Below are 15,015 nucleotides of genomic sequence, written 5' to 3' on the forward strand. Positions count from 1 at the left end.
ACTGCCGGTCCGGACAGATTGACAGATTGGCTCACTCGCCTCGTTGTACAACCCCTCCCCACGCTGCCATATTGGTGCCAGTTTCCCTCAGGGCCTGATCTCAAAAAGCACATGAAGATGCCAGCAGGCCGCTGACCCCAGTAAACCCTGACGCCCACTCAGCAGCCAATTAAAAAGTTGGAGATATTCTTCATTCAAGAGTCACTGACTTCCCTGTCTGATATCATGTGGACTAAACAGTAATTATCTCCCATCTAGGTGGCGACAAAGTCATCGATGTGATAGATGTGGCCCGGCAGGCAGACAGCAAGATGAAGCTCAGCGAGTTTATCAAGTATTTCACCAACCCGGATCGACCCAAGGTCCTCAACCTCATCAGCCTGGAGTTCTCTGACACCAAGTAAGTTATGCTCCAGTCTGTTCACTCTGTTGGCCGAAGGAGGAGCCTCAGTGAGATTCACAGATTCCCAGTAAACACATGCAGCACGAGTCACACTGCAGAAAACAGTTATGTAAACTAGCTTTGGCAATTATGTAACATAGTTAGCAGTTTAATTTAGGTGTCATCCATTTTGTCAGACAGAGTCAAACTCAAACAGGAGTCATTTTTTTGTCAAACTACTGTCTCAAAGGTCAAGAATGAACTTACACACTAGGGTTGTAATGGTACAAGTATTGGTCCTGAACCTTTCGGTACATGACGTTCGGTTCGGTATGAAAACTTTTGGCAGCACACCAGTTGCTGTCCATTAGCTGCAGGATGCTAGTCAGCTTAGCCTGGTTAGCCAGGTTCGTCAAGCTCAGTGTACAATGTTTGTGTCCAACTGTACGTTGACATTGTTCAAGGTATCGCCTGAATGTGTCAGATTGGCGGAATAAGACCAAAACAGACGAGTCCTTCTCCCCACAGTGTTCAGGCAGCCTCCCACTGCAGATACAGACTGTGCCAAAGTAATACCTAATGCTATTGAGTGTTTATCACTGCGTATATGAGAGCAAACTTGCACACACTGTAACTTACATTGCAGAGAATAGCAAATTAAAAGCATATGGTCAAAGTGCTTGAGCTCTGCGACAGTGTGCCTTCATGTGAGCATATTAATCAATCCATTGCTCCTGATCTGTGAAGGAGCTGCAGAATTACAAACAGAGTCAAAGTCTGGCATTTGTGTTTATTTATTTGTAATATGCCGGTATTTGAGTACCTTAAATCTTCCTGAAATCCGGCTACTTCCAGTCAGTAAAACATAATTTCCTATCTCTGCATTTCAGATCAAAAGTGGATTTTTTTTAGGCCGATGCCCGATATCGATATTTGGGAATTTCAGAAAATCTACCAAGGATATATCGACCAATAATACATTTAACGTAACAACCAGGGGTGTAAAATGACATCAGTCTGGATTGATATATAGATTGATTCAGTAATTAATGATCTGGCATCATTGATGCGAAGTGAAAACATCGAAACACATTGTCATCTTTGAGATATGCCTACATTGTTAAATTCCCATGGTACATCTGTGTCACCATTTTCATCCTAGCGCACCTCCTTCTTAAACATTCAAACAGTGGTAGCAGCTTAAGCCCCGTTTTCACAGAGCAGTGCGGTACACTTATATCTGTTTCCTCTGTGAAAAGTTGTGGATGGTACCAATGGAACCGTTCCGTACCGGCCCCATTTTTGGTTATCCCCTCTGTTGGGGTGCCTGGCACACAGATCTGTTACTAAAAGGTGGACGGTCACTCTGCTCAGGGCTGAGTTGTGGCTGGTTTTGAGGCTCTTGTAACCACTGTTAATACTGTGGAGAGTTTTATTAGTAAACTGTAACTATAAAATGAAAGTAGCTGTAGTCTGAGAAAATAATTCACTGGGCCGACTGCCGGCGACTTTTAAGGTGGAATGTACTTGTTATGTTACTCAATGCATGAGTTGACGACGTGAATCAGTCAACACACCTTAAATTTCACTGTGACAACTTTGACCAGTACTGTAGTTTTTATTGTCTCTCTTGGATGACATGAAAGAGGACTGTTTGTGGTGGAAAGACTAGGGTCTAGGTACCATGTCTGAAGGGTTACTTTTGGTTCCAAAGGTACCATACCCAAAGTGTTTGGTGGAAACGGGTCTTTAGTGCCGAACCTTAGTGCTTAATTTATCTCACTCTAATAACCATAATCCTACATAAAACCTACCTCTTCATGTGTGATATATATACTTCTTACCTTTACACTTAACTGCAATGCTTGAATAAGAAAAAGATGATTTGTCCATATAATCCGTCTTAAATTTGTTTTAAAAATAATCTTAAAAAGGTCTTAAAAAGCATTACATTTAAGTGTCTAATACAGGCAGACACTCTGATTAGGACAGACCTGCTATCAGTAACAGCAGTTTTGTCAAAGTCTAAGCTTTCTTCTCTTCTGCCTCGCTCCAACCACCCACTCAGGATGTCAAAGCTGGTGGAGGTTCCTGATGTGGCTCAGAAGATGTCCTGGGTAGAGAACTACTGGCCGGACGACTCCTTCTTCCCCAAGCCCTTTGTCCAGAAGTACTGCCTTATGGGGGTCAAGGACAGCTACACAGATTTCCACATAGACTTCGGAGGCACCTCTGTCTGGTACCATGTTCTCTGGGTGAGTGCAAACGTAACACACACCCGGTCACATTAACTCTTTGTTTGTTGTTTAATTTAAAACCATGCAGCGCTTTCATTTGTCAAGCTCAAGTGGTTTTCCAGTGTGTTTGTATATACTGAGGTATCTGGGGCAGGCAGCCACGGCTGATTGGCTAACGCTTGCTGAAAGGTCACCCTGCTTCTCACATCACATCTCTTCATCAAGCAGCTCCGGGGGCAGCGCTGCTGTGCCCGTGCTGATGATCTCACCCTCCCTCTTCCATAAACTAAAGCTGACATTAATATCAAGGCGTCCGTGGGTGGATGTTTGTGGGTGTTTATAACAGCAGCATCACCATCAGCAGCTGCCACGCTCCAACACTCATCCAAGTGTCATTACAGTGTGGTGACTGTTAAACTCCTCTTCATCCGCTCCACAGGGTGAGAAGATCTTCTACTTGATCAAGCCCACTCCCGCCAACCTTGCACTATATGAGGCATGGAGCTCCTCGCCCAATCAGAGTGAAGTGTTCTTTGGGGACAAAGTGGATAAGTGCTACAAGTGTGTCGTGCCCCAAGGAACCACCCTGCTCATCCCTACAGGTCTGTGGTCATGTTAATGTGTGTGTGTGACATGTTTTATGTGGCGCTGTTTATCATCACGACCAAAGCAGCTCTCGTTCTGCTGTTAAGGTGCTTTCACGTCTGTAGTTTGGTTCGTTTGGTGACTGACAGTAGCTCATACACCACTTAACCTCTTCTTAAATCTGTATTTGCGTTCTCTAGTGTAATGAACATCCCAAGAAAGAACACCCGGTTATGAGCAATGTTAGTAAAGTTGACCATATGTTGTGAATACTGATGACAAGGTAGAGGTGACTTGTACTGTATCTTTTAACAACAAGCCATTTCAAAGTGCTTTACAAGGCAGTATAAAACGACAAGTATAAATAGATTTTAAAGGGTAAAATAAGGACACAGCAAAGTCCTTATCATTGAGATTGAATTCATGCCAGTTTAGCACAGTGCCAGGAAGTCCATCCCAGTTTCCACTGAGATCTAATAATACTGAGACTGAAATTTTGCCACTGTTTATGTTGAAGTGGATGTCATTCCAGACCTTAAAGGGACACTTTGCCAATTTTCAACCAGCTTTGTATCATAATAATGTCAGGGGGATATATAAATGAGCTATGGAAAGTTTCCCTCCATCTTACCAGCATCCTGATCTCCCTGCTCATCTCTCCCATCTTCCAGCAAACTTTCGCTGGCTTTAGGGCTGTTGCTTGCACTATAAGCCTCTTTGACACTGCCAGATTTTCCGCGAATGTTGAGCCGTTTTACCAGCAAGCTGCGAGTGTTTAGACACACAGAGGCAGAATGGCGAGTTAATCCGAGGTGGCCTTCAACAACGGGAGGGGCTGTTGAAGACTTGTGGGAGGAGCTGTTGATGACGCCGCATGTGCGAGCCACTGGAGGTGGATAAACAGGAAACAGCTGATAGCAAGAATTAGCGAGCAGCTAGTAGCAAGAGGGAAACACAAACCTGACAGACACTGTAAAGATGAGCAACTGTGGAGACAAAGAATTGCGCACCCTCCTTGTCCTCGCAAACGAAGAGGCCATTAACCGTCAGATGACGGGGACGGTGAAGAACAGGCCGACTTACGAGAGAATCGCCGCCTGACTAGCAGCGGCTTCCCTCCCACGTCACTGTTTACGTCACACGCTGAGCTACATGTTTTGTTACTTGCTCATGCCCCCCATTGCCCCGAAAAAGGCACATTCTGTATAAACAAAAGTAGGTAGGCGGCATTTTGCTGCACTCCCCGATTTTGTTTTTATACTGCCAATGCTGAAAAAAGACTGATTGGGCTTTCCTGCAAATTTGCACAATTCTGATCTAAAAAGGGCTAAGGATTGTACTTCTGCATGTTTGTATGCCCACCCTCATGACACAAAGACATCTCTCCCTCTCTCTCAACCTCAACTCAAACTGTAAAACCAGGCAGTGCTGATCAAATGGTTCTGTTACTGTAGTGCCTATTTCTCACCTAAAATGTCCTCAAACTTTAGAGCAACTGGTCCAGCCACAGGATCCGAATTTCTCCATAGTCATTAGTTCAAGGTTTAGACAGTTTAATACATTCAGCGCCATACTTGTGTTTGGTCATGTCGTTGAGCTAGTTTGCTGTCTCTGTTATTCAGTCATTCTACAGCAGGAAACGGCACTTCAAAATAAAAACTCTGTGCTGCAAATTCACTGTATTTAAACATAAAGTGTGTTTTTTACAAACTTGACATGTTTGTGAGCCACTTGCGGTCCATTCAGAATGGGCCCGCGACCCACCAGTTGGGGACCACTGCTTTAGTGCACTGTTTGGCTGTAATATGAGAGTTCATGAGCAGGGCAGCATACTGTTCCCTGTTAAAAATGGAGCTCAAATGGTAAAACTAAGCAGTTCTGATTAAATATGAACCAATATTCTGTTAGAGTTTCTGGCCTCAGAAACATATTTTAGCTCTGTGTTTAGCTGTAATTCATGATCGCTTGTTACCAGCTGGCCGCCACATTTTTTCCTGTGTCAAAATACCCAAGCATGCGTCACGTCTCCCACCAGTGGGAGCATTTATAAAGCGCCCCAGAGATGACGTTTTCTGTAGGCTGACACAGACGTCAGCATTGCCCTGGTTAACTTGTCAAAAAGCCAGTGGGACATATCCACTTTTATGGTTTTTTGAAGCCTCAATGCAACCACCAGAAGTAAAATGCTAACGTCATTCTATAAACAAACTACACCACAGTCGCATGACTTACATCCCGACCACAACGAGGCTGCAAGGCCGTGTCGGCATGATGACGTTACATAGTCTCATTTAGCCACTTGTTAGCAGCTTAGCTTTTTTAAGACACATCAAAGCTTGAAAATTCATGAGTCACATTGTGTAAACCACAGAGCTTATTTCAGGCGTCTCACCAAAACCCATTAAAAAAAAAAACAATTGACATTGAGACCAGCGAACCAAAATGCAAGCTCATTTCTAGGTTTTCGGACTCATTCTTGGAGGACTCTGTTGGTCTGGTGTGTTCTAGTAGTTGTAGGCTTTCTGCCTCGTGAGCAAAACCAAACGCCACAGCTGTTTTTCTCGTTTCTTCGGTCTTGTAGCACCAATTTCAAAGGTAATTGTTCTGTAGACAGTCAAGTTTTATTAAAAGAAGGTTTCCAGCAGTGAAATACTTCTTCAACAAGAGCAGTCTCTGTGCTCGTGTGACTGGAAAACATCAAAACAGTTGTTTAATGCCAAGAACATGTTCAGTTGTTGGGGAAAAATGCTTTTCAATTACTTTGTTTAAAGGGACAGTTCACCCCAAAATCAAAAATACACATTATTCCTCTTACCTGTAGTGGTGTTTATCAGTCTAAATCGTTTGAGAGCTGACAAGTGTCTTGACCTTGATATTGACATTGAAATGTGATTAATTGCTTACCCCTATCGGACAGCTCTAATGTTATGCCTCTGTGCTTGGTGCCTGACTCCTCTGCACCAACTCGGCTGACCTGTTGTCGGATTTGTTTGTCTTTTCGCATGCATCCAAAAGTAAAAATAATCACGCTTCCCATGGCTCCTGCCAGGAAAATACAGGCTTCTTCTTGAAGGTCCTCTATCATTGCCAAGGGAAAATAACAGAGAGCGAATGTCTTCCTGAGCAACAACCCAAACCGTTCTTAATGATCATAATTGCAATGGAAAAATGAAGGAGAACAGTGCTATTATGTAATAAGATGAAAGTAGAGTTGACTCTGCAGATCACAGCTTCTCCTCTGCACGTGACTCCGTACATTCCTTTAACTAGCGGCGCTGCTGTTGTTAATTAGAAGTAGCGTTCGGAGGGTAAAAAGATGTTTGTGTTTCATGTCGCTAACTGAATATGACATGCCTTCATTCATCTGAGTGAAGCTAATGTCTCCAGTCGTACCATTATCCATCCATCAGTAGGCTCTCTATAGACTTTGTAAGCGGATTGAGTTTCTTTGCGCTGCCCGTGCATACAGACAGACAAAGCTCAGTTGAGCCCGTCAACTGCTGGACGTCCTCAATCAGTCTTGCAGCCGATGCTTTCTCAGCAGGCTGAAGCAGTGTTGTAAAGGAGAGCTTTTGGCAGAGAGGGTGTGGAGAGGTGGGAATTAAGTGGGGGTCAGAGAGCACAGTAGGTCAGTCAACCAGTGCATTATCAGGCCTGTCTATCAGCCTTACACCCCCCTTCCCTCAGACTCTGCTTTCTCTCACTTTGGGTTGTATAAAGAGAAGTGTTTATCTGAGGGGGAGCATGACAGTGGAATAGCCTTATCTTTTTAAAGTCTGACTGTGGGAGGATCAGAAGTTTGTTTTTGTGCATACACTTGTGTCATTTAAGTGCTGTAAATATCCACATGCACGTCACTCTAAGCTACATGTTTAATCAACTGCATTGTATTGAAGTGTAACTCTTCTCTCTTAAGTGTAGTATTGTTGCATGTCAGTGTGTGGGCAGGTTGTGTAAACTCTCTGTGCTCTGGCGCCCCCTGCAGGCTGGATCCATGCTGTTCTCACCTCTCAGGATTGCATGGCGTTTGGAGGGAACTTCCTTCACAACCTCAATATTGGCATGCAGCTCAGGTAAACAGCTCGTATAGTACAAAGAATCAGCGTGATTGTGTTTATTTTAATATAATCTAGAAATAAATTTGCTCTTGTGTTTGTTAGTTTATCACTAAATTGTGTTTCATCTGTTGGTTTGTAGGTGTTATGAAATGGAGCGTCGTCTGAAAACCCCAGACCTCTTCAAGTTTCCCTACTTCGAGGCCATCTGTTGGTATGTGGCCAAGAACCTCTTGGAAATGCTAAAAGGTGAGAGTCTAATGTTGATATATAAACACACACACATGCAGATAAGAACACACAACATCAGATGTAAAACAGAAAACAACAGGACAAATAACAAGCCGTAAATGTAAAGCAAATCTTTGCTAGCAGCATCTATTCAAATGTATGTAGTTTAATTGTTCAAGACACCATTCAGTCACTGTTCAGTCCCTATGATACCCACTGCATGCACACTTCCAACTAAGAAACACAGCTTTGTGACTCTGTATTTTTAGATTTTTAAAAGGTTTATCTTACCCTAAACAAGTAGGGTCATTTTTCTCAATTCACAAAGAAAGATCTTTACAAAAAAATCAAACTAATGGTTTATGTTTTGTGTTTTTTGGGTCATAAAGCAGTGACTGTTTTAATACAAGAGTTGACCAAATTCATATCACACATTTCACAATATTTGATTATTGTTTTCTTCTGGGTTTAATTAACATCCATGCAATACTTTTTGGCTTTACAGTTTGTGATTTTTCAAATGTTTTTATTGTGAAGCATCATTTTAAAAGATGACGAAACATAATATTTCTAGGCTTATATTACATGTAGCAAACATAATTTTAACTTAAAAAAAGAAACAATTAAACAAGTAAAACAATATTTATTGTGCAAATTAATTAAAAAACAAATCAACAATCAAGGAAAATAATAATGACAAGAACAATAATAAGAGGAACAAGAATTGTATAACATCATCAGCCAATTGTTCCTCCCTACAAAATACAAAACCACCTGGTTGAAAAGAGAGGTGAGTGTCAGCCACAGTGTTCTGCCAATGTTAACAAAACCCAGAAGATCAATGGTCAATTCTAGCATTAAAACAGTCACTGCTTTATGACACCCCCCCCCCCCCCCCCCCCCCCCCCAAAAAAAAAAAAAAAAAACTTTTTCACATAAAAAGTCGTATCTGTGATTTGAGAAAAATGACACTGTTTCTTTAGTTAAGATAAATCTTTTAAAACCTAAAAAAGACAATACAAGCATCAGCTTGTAAATGTAAGAAATGGCAAATATTCCGGTCAGAAGGTTAGTGCTTCCTCCAGTACCTAAATATTGAAGATATACTATGCAGGATTATCCTTAAAAAGACATGTAAAAACTCATACAGAAGTAATCCCTCTCAGTCATCACTTATGACCAGCTAGAAGTGTGTGGCAGTGTATATTCTGCAGAGACTACAGACGTCTGCCTGTACTTTCTTCTTATTTTCCTGTGTTCGGGACATTTTCATTTCATTTACAAAAAAGTAGTAACCGGGTGCCAGACTGTAAGCAGCAGGCAACCAAGAGAAAGCTATGAAAATTGTGAACACAGTGCTGCAAAAAACCTTGCAAATATAACGAGGCAAAACATCAAGTGGACAAAGCTCATACCCAAACGAGAGTGAATCTGGAGTTGGCTTTTCACTTTCTCTGGCGAACAAGTTTACAGACAGTAACAGACAATTTCAACATAGTGTACCTTTAAGCATTAGCTTGGGAAAAGTTACAGTGCAAAGTTATAAACATCTCCCTTGGTTACTTTAATGACTTCAGTTTTAAATTTTCTATCTGTGATTTTTACAGGTTTAACTCTTATGTATGTTTTCTCCCCTCTCAGAGCTACGGGAGGACAACTGTCCGCCCCCGACCTACCTAGTGGAGGGAGTCAAGGCTTTAATCAGTGCACTGAGGACCTGGTTGAAAAGAGAGGTGAGCGTCGGCCACAGTGTTCTCACGGTCATCTCCGTATACCCGCACCTGCCTCAAATATCTCCAGTGCAGATGGTTATTGTTACACAGTCGTCACCGCTGTTGGTTCTTATCTCCTGGATGTGTGTCAGTGGTCGACAACAGACTCCTTTCTGTTCACCTCTCCTGTCTGAATGTGCTCTGCTGTGGCTTTGCAGGTGACTGAGCCCACCAGTGAGGTACCAGACCATATCAGGCCGAACCATCTCATTAAAGAGCTGACCAAGGAAATCCGCTACCTGGAGGTAAGAGAGGGGACGAGGAGGGAAGGATAAAAGAGAGGGTCAGAGTTTTTAATTTAGGTGTTGATGTCTGCTCTGAGAAAAGCTCAAATCCTGAACTGAGCATCGGTGCTGGTTTTGTATATTAACTGTATCATGTTACAAAAAGCTGTAGAATAATTTTGTAGAGATTATGTTTATTTAGCAGTGGTAATCGTCCACATGCACATCCACACATTTTTTTTTTTTACAGGTATTTGGTAACAACAGCTGCACAGATGAAACAAAGTACCCACACATTGCTATCTGTGAACAAATTCAAATATGGAAGCTCAGAAGGGCAAAAAAAAAAATTCAGATTTGCTGTCACAAAAAAGGACGTACATCGAAAAAGCAATAAAATACAAAGGACAGAAGACAGGCTGACGCTTTAATTATGGGACAAAAGTAGGCTGAATTTGCCCTTGTTGTCCAAAAATGGGTCCCGGGACCATTCCGTATGGACCGCAGTTGACTTGCGAATGTGTCAAGTTTGTAAATAACACAATGTATTTAAAGTACACTGAATTTCTGGCACTAGCTTTTATTTTGAAGTGCCTTTTCCTGCTGTCAAGTGAGTGAATAACGGACAGCTAACTACCTCAACATCGTGGCCAAAGGCAAGTATGACGCTATTAAACTTTGTCGACCTTGACTTAATGACTAAGGGGGAATCTGGACCCCTTGGCAGAACCAGTTGGGAACCGCTGTCTTAGAGACAGCATATGAAGGATGAAGTTTACATTTTTATTCAAAAATGTTACATTGAAATAATATGGGGTGGAGCCTATCCCTGCTGACATTGGGTGAGAGGCAGGGTTCACCCTGGACAGGTCACCAGACTATCACAGGGCTGACACATAGAGACAGACAACCATTCACACTCACATTCACACCTACTGACAATTTAGAGTCACCAATTAACCTGCATGTCTTTGGACTGTGGGAGGAAGCTGGAGTACCTGGAGAAAACCCACACTGACACTAGGAGAACATGCAAAGTCCGCACAGAAAGGCTCCCCCACCCTGGGGTTCAAACCAGGAACCTTCTTGCTGTGAGGCGACAAAGCTAACCACTGCATCACTGTGCCACCCGACTTTTATTTTGACAAAATTTGAGACATTTACAACATTAAATGCAAAAAGAAGGCACAAATTAGTGCCTTAAAAGTTACTAGAATGCAGGAAATTAAGTCTGAACCATTGTTTTTTTCATATATTCTGTTTATACGGAAGCTTTATGCATTCATTTGAATAGAAATACTTGCCCTGTTTTTCCGAATTAACAAGAATAATATCTCAAAATTACAAGAAAAGTTTTCATGAAAATAAAAATTCTGAATTAATGAGAGACAATATTGTCTTGATAAATCAGAAAGACAGGGCAGATATTTTTTTTCTTGAGTGAATGCACTGTGCTTCTGTACATTTATACCACTGTGATGTTTTCCTGTTTTGGTTGTTGACTTATGTTACTCTGCGTAAAATAAAACCTTGACTGACCACACGAAGGATGCACGCCGACGTGTGGTAATGAGACAGCTTTAAAAAATGTTAAATATGAAACAATTCAAACTATTCAAAAATCTTGTAAACTTGTAAATTACCGACTCTAATAGAAACTTGACTCCAGTGTGTTTTACTCACGTCAACAGGAGGAGCCAGTCGGTGGTAGCAAGCCAGTGAAATCTCAGGGAAGTGGGTGTGGAGTAGCATCTGGAACAAACGGCTGCCCGGCAACTCGCGCCACACTGGAGAGGCTGTGCCAGGCCCGGCAGGCGAGGAGGGCTGCCAGGCGGCTGAGGGAGCAGCAGCGACAGGCCCCCAAACTGCCCTCCAACCTGGACATCTTGGAGCGGCACACCAGGGAGGTGCTGAAGAGGCTGGAGGTGGGACCGCTGGAGGAGGTGAGCAGTCAGTGTTTACTGACAGTAGTGTAGATGCTCCCTTGGCGTATACATGTGGATTAAAGATGTAATAGACTGAATATTTATTAACTGACGCGGGTCTGTTGTACTCAGGATGCGGCGTTCTGTGCCAAGGTTCGTGGGAAGCTCAACAAAGTGTCAACTGCATCAGCAGCTGCTGCAGAGTCTTTAGATGACAACCACCTACGGCTGATGCTGGTCAACGGCAGAATTATCAGGTGGGAGCTCACGTCTCTTCGGTTAACACAGCTATGTTTGTGCCTCTCATTCAGTGAGGCTCAGTGGTCATTTGCACACAATCAGCCAACTTGAATTTGGGGAACAAAATGAGAACGTTTCAGGCACAAGAGTCCGAAAGGTTCAACAATAAAATTCTTAAATAACATTACGTTTGCCTTTTAAGCAGAAAACAACAGGGGAATTAAGTTGCACAGACAAACCCTCACTTTGATTCGTCACACCACAGTCAAGAGTTTTGATGATGTAAATGTTTTTATTTTACAGTCGAGATTCTCAATATTTTATGTCAGAGTTACATTTGATTTCATCACTCAAACATGGATGTTTGTGTGTGCAGAGACATGAGGCGGCCAGGCAGCAGCCCCGTGAAGACGGAGGGTGAACGGTCATCTGTCGGCCCACCAAAGAGTCGTGTGGACGTGAAGCTGGAGAGGACACAGGACAGTCGAGAGCAGCACAGAACAGTCGAGAAACCCACACACTTCAGTAAGTCACCAGTGGCTGTTACTATGATAAATAAACCTTTATGTTAAGCTTTGTAGTCTGTTTACTGTGTCGATGTTTAACACTGACGGTGTGTTCCTGTGTGTTCCCAGGCGGTCTGGAGAGGGTGAAGACTGAACTCAGGGAAGAAGTCTCAGGACACTCCAGTGTGTCAGATGTGGATTCAGACAGTGACTCTCCCACAGGGGTAAATACTGAGCAACAGCAACAAATGTCATAAACACCGAAGCACATGCGGCTCAGAGATATTGAGATGAATTTGGTTGTTTGTTCTTATTACAGCTCCATAATCAATGTTTTCCTTGTAGTATCAGTGTCTCTTAAAACTGTGTTGTAGGCAAAATGTATCCATGGAAACATTATAATGATTATTATTATTGATTTAAACATGCAGAACAGACAGTAGACGGTGATACAAAGCCACAAATACAGTCCATACTGACAATATAGGCAAGGCCACAATTTAAGATGTGCATGCAGGTACAGCAATTTAAACAGCAGCTGGTAAGTGATACATTAAATTGTGTGTCGTGCCAGAGTTGTAAATACATCTGCATCTTGTCAATGTAGCGTAAAGCATCATCATCGTCGCCGTCGTCTTCTGACGAGGATTCAGAGAGTTCCCAGGATGAAGAGGAGGATGAAGAAAGGGGCTCATCTCAGCAGAGAGGCTCAGGGCACACCATAGAGCTGGACCAGTCTGGCCAGAAACTCAGGCACAAACACAAACCACTCAAACGGTGAGAAACACTGTCCCACCACGGCACCACTCAAAACTCAAATATATATTATTTTTATACACACACTGAGAGATAGTAAATAAGAAGTCGTGTCTTCTCCCTGCAGAGAACGTCCTACCTCACCCAGCACAGAAGAGGCCATTCAGGGGATGCTGTCCATGGCTGGTCTGCTGTGCTCCTCCAAGCCGGAGAAGGTGACCTCGTCCCGGGAGCCCTGGTGGTCCGGCTCCAGCCAGTGCTCGCCGCTGGAGCAGAGGGAGGAGGCGCAGCACCAGCACCGACTGCAGGGGGGCAAGAGCCCGATGGACAGCCAGGGCAACAGCAGCGAGGCCTGGGACAATCAGGGGCTGCCCAGCCCAGAGACGGACTACCAGTACTGTGACCCCTCAATGTCTCCGCCGCTGCATCCTTCCAAGAGGCACGCCCCCAACCCCCCACCTGTCAGCAATCAGGCCACGAAAGGTTTGGAAATCACATTTTTACTTCTTGTCAGTAGAGAGCCAGAACAGTGTTTTTATTCAAGAGTTTGCTGATTTTGTTTTTTAAATTTTATTTTATATCCAAGTTTGACAAATTATCATCATCATCATCAGTCTTCTTCCAAGTATATTTTTGCATCTTCTCTTGTTTAATTGCACCTTAACTTTTTTCATGCCTTAGTTCAGCGTTGCTTTTTGGCGTCTATTGTTATGTAGCCTCTGAGGTATGTTGCTTTTGCTTTGCTTTCTTTGCCAAATTACTTTGTAAACTCCATTTTTAGAGGTGCTACATAAATAAAGTTATTATTATTATTATTATTATTATTATTATTATGTAATTTCAAAAATGTTAAAAAGTTGGTTAGTTAACTTTTTGTCAAACAGTTATTCAAATTAGAGAAAAATGCATCTGGAGGGAACCTTTTTTAAATTAATAGATTAGGCAAAGAAAAATTAATTAAAAGATAACAGATGATGTGCAGAAGGGACTGGGAGCAGCATTAATGCAGAATTAATGTGATGTAAAAATGCTTCGATAGCAGTAAATGAATAAAGTAAATTAACTGATAATGTGCGCCTATATGACCTTAAAAATATATAACAATTGAAAATAAAATTAAAATTAAAAATGTAAAAATAAATAAGTAAAAATAAAAATAAATTTGAAAAAATAATACATACAATTTATATTTGCAACAATTTTGATGATCTCATTTATTTAAAAAAAAGCCGCGAAATTCACTAGTTTTGGCTTCTCAATTATACATTTTTATTTTTTTTATTTTTTTTTTGTCTTTTATGAAAGTAAATAGTAATAAATATTTTGGGGTTTGGAATGTTGGTTTAAAAAAGACATTTAAATATGTCACCATTTAAATTGGGATGGGTATTTTTTTTTCACTATTTTAGACAGACATAAAATATGACAACATTTACACTAAACAGTTACCAAATAATCATTATTTACAGCACTAGTAGACATGCATTTTGATCATTCACTCATTTTTAGGCTCATTTCTAACACTGTCGTAATTTTCTTTCTTGTTTTCCTCTCAGGCAAGCGGCCCAAAAAAGGAATGGCCACAGCCAAGCAGAGACTGGGGAAGATCCTGAAACTCAACAGACACAATCGCGTCTTTGTGTAACACTCCAAATCTTCAAAAGCAAAGTGACACGTGGGGACGTATTCTTGAAGAAGAAGAAGAAAAAAGAAACATTGGTGTATTTGTTACCAGACACTTTTTTGTGCTGTAGAAACGGAGAGAAGGAAAAAAAATGAACACACTGCCTGGAGACTGATGGAACCTTGACACGTAAAACACGCTCACTGTGCATGCTTAGGAGACAGGGTATTGGATTTGAAATAAGCAAGTGCACGGCTTCACCACAAGCACACTAAGAACAAAACAGAAAGGAGCTACGGGAAGCGGAGAGGGACAAGCATGTTATGAATATTTTCTGCTGCAGGGAAAGGTGGACTGAAGCTCCTGCGGGCATTCAGACGGACAAAGGAGACGTAGGAGGTCTACCAAACAAACAACAGAAACGCTCGCTTTGCCGGGGAGCAGCTTCCGATGCCAACATCATCTGCATCACGTTTTA

At 42.1% G+C, this 15,015-nt stretch overlaps 1 protein-coding gene across 1 annotated transcript in view; it reads left to right on the forward strand.

The window, feature by feature from the left end:
- Nucleotides 1–14,662, forward strand: part of kdm7aa (lysine (K)-specific demethylase 7Aa) — a 33,255-nt gene extending 18,593 nt beyond the window's left edge. Inside the window, exons 5-18 of the mRNA XM_033615021.2 lie at nt 259–400; nt 2,451–2,637; nt 3,059–3,221; nt 7,190–7,277; nt 7,402–7,508; nt 9,132–9,223; nt 9,421–9,507; nt 11,178–11,429; nt 11,544–11,668; nt 12,028–12,176; nt 12,287–12,381; nt 12,765–12,934; nt 13,041–13,396; nt 14,470–14,662. Coding sequence (XP_033470912.2) covers nt 259–400; nt 2,451–2,637; nt 3,059–3,221; nt 7,190–7,277; nt 7,402–7,508; nt 9,132–9,223; nt 9,421–9,507; nt 11,178–11,429; nt 11,544–11,668; nt 12,028–12,176; nt 12,287–12,381; nt 12,765–12,934; nt 13,041–13,396; nt 14,470–14,558 — 2,102 coding nt within the window. The 3' untranslated portion in view covers nt 14,559–14,662. The remainder of the gene's footprint in view (nt 1–258; nt 401–2,450; nt 2,638–3,058; nt 3,222–7,189; nt 7,278–7,401; nt 7,509–9,131; nt 9,224–9,420; nt 9,508–11,177; nt 11,430–11,543; nt 11,669–12,027; nt 12,177–12,286; nt 12,382–12,764; nt 12,935–13,040; nt 13,397–14,469) is intronic.
- The last annotated feature ends 353 nt before the right edge of the window (nt 14,663–15,015 follow it).

Source organism: Epinephelus lanceolatus, chromosome 23 (genome assembly GCF_041903045.1).
Source record: "Epinephelus lanceolatus isolate andai-2023 chromosome 23, ASM4190304v1, whole genome shotgun sequence".
In the NCBI taxonomy this organism is placed as follows: Eukaryota; Metazoa; Chordata; class Actinopteri; order Perciformes; family Serranidae; genus Epinephelus; species Epinephelus lanceolatus.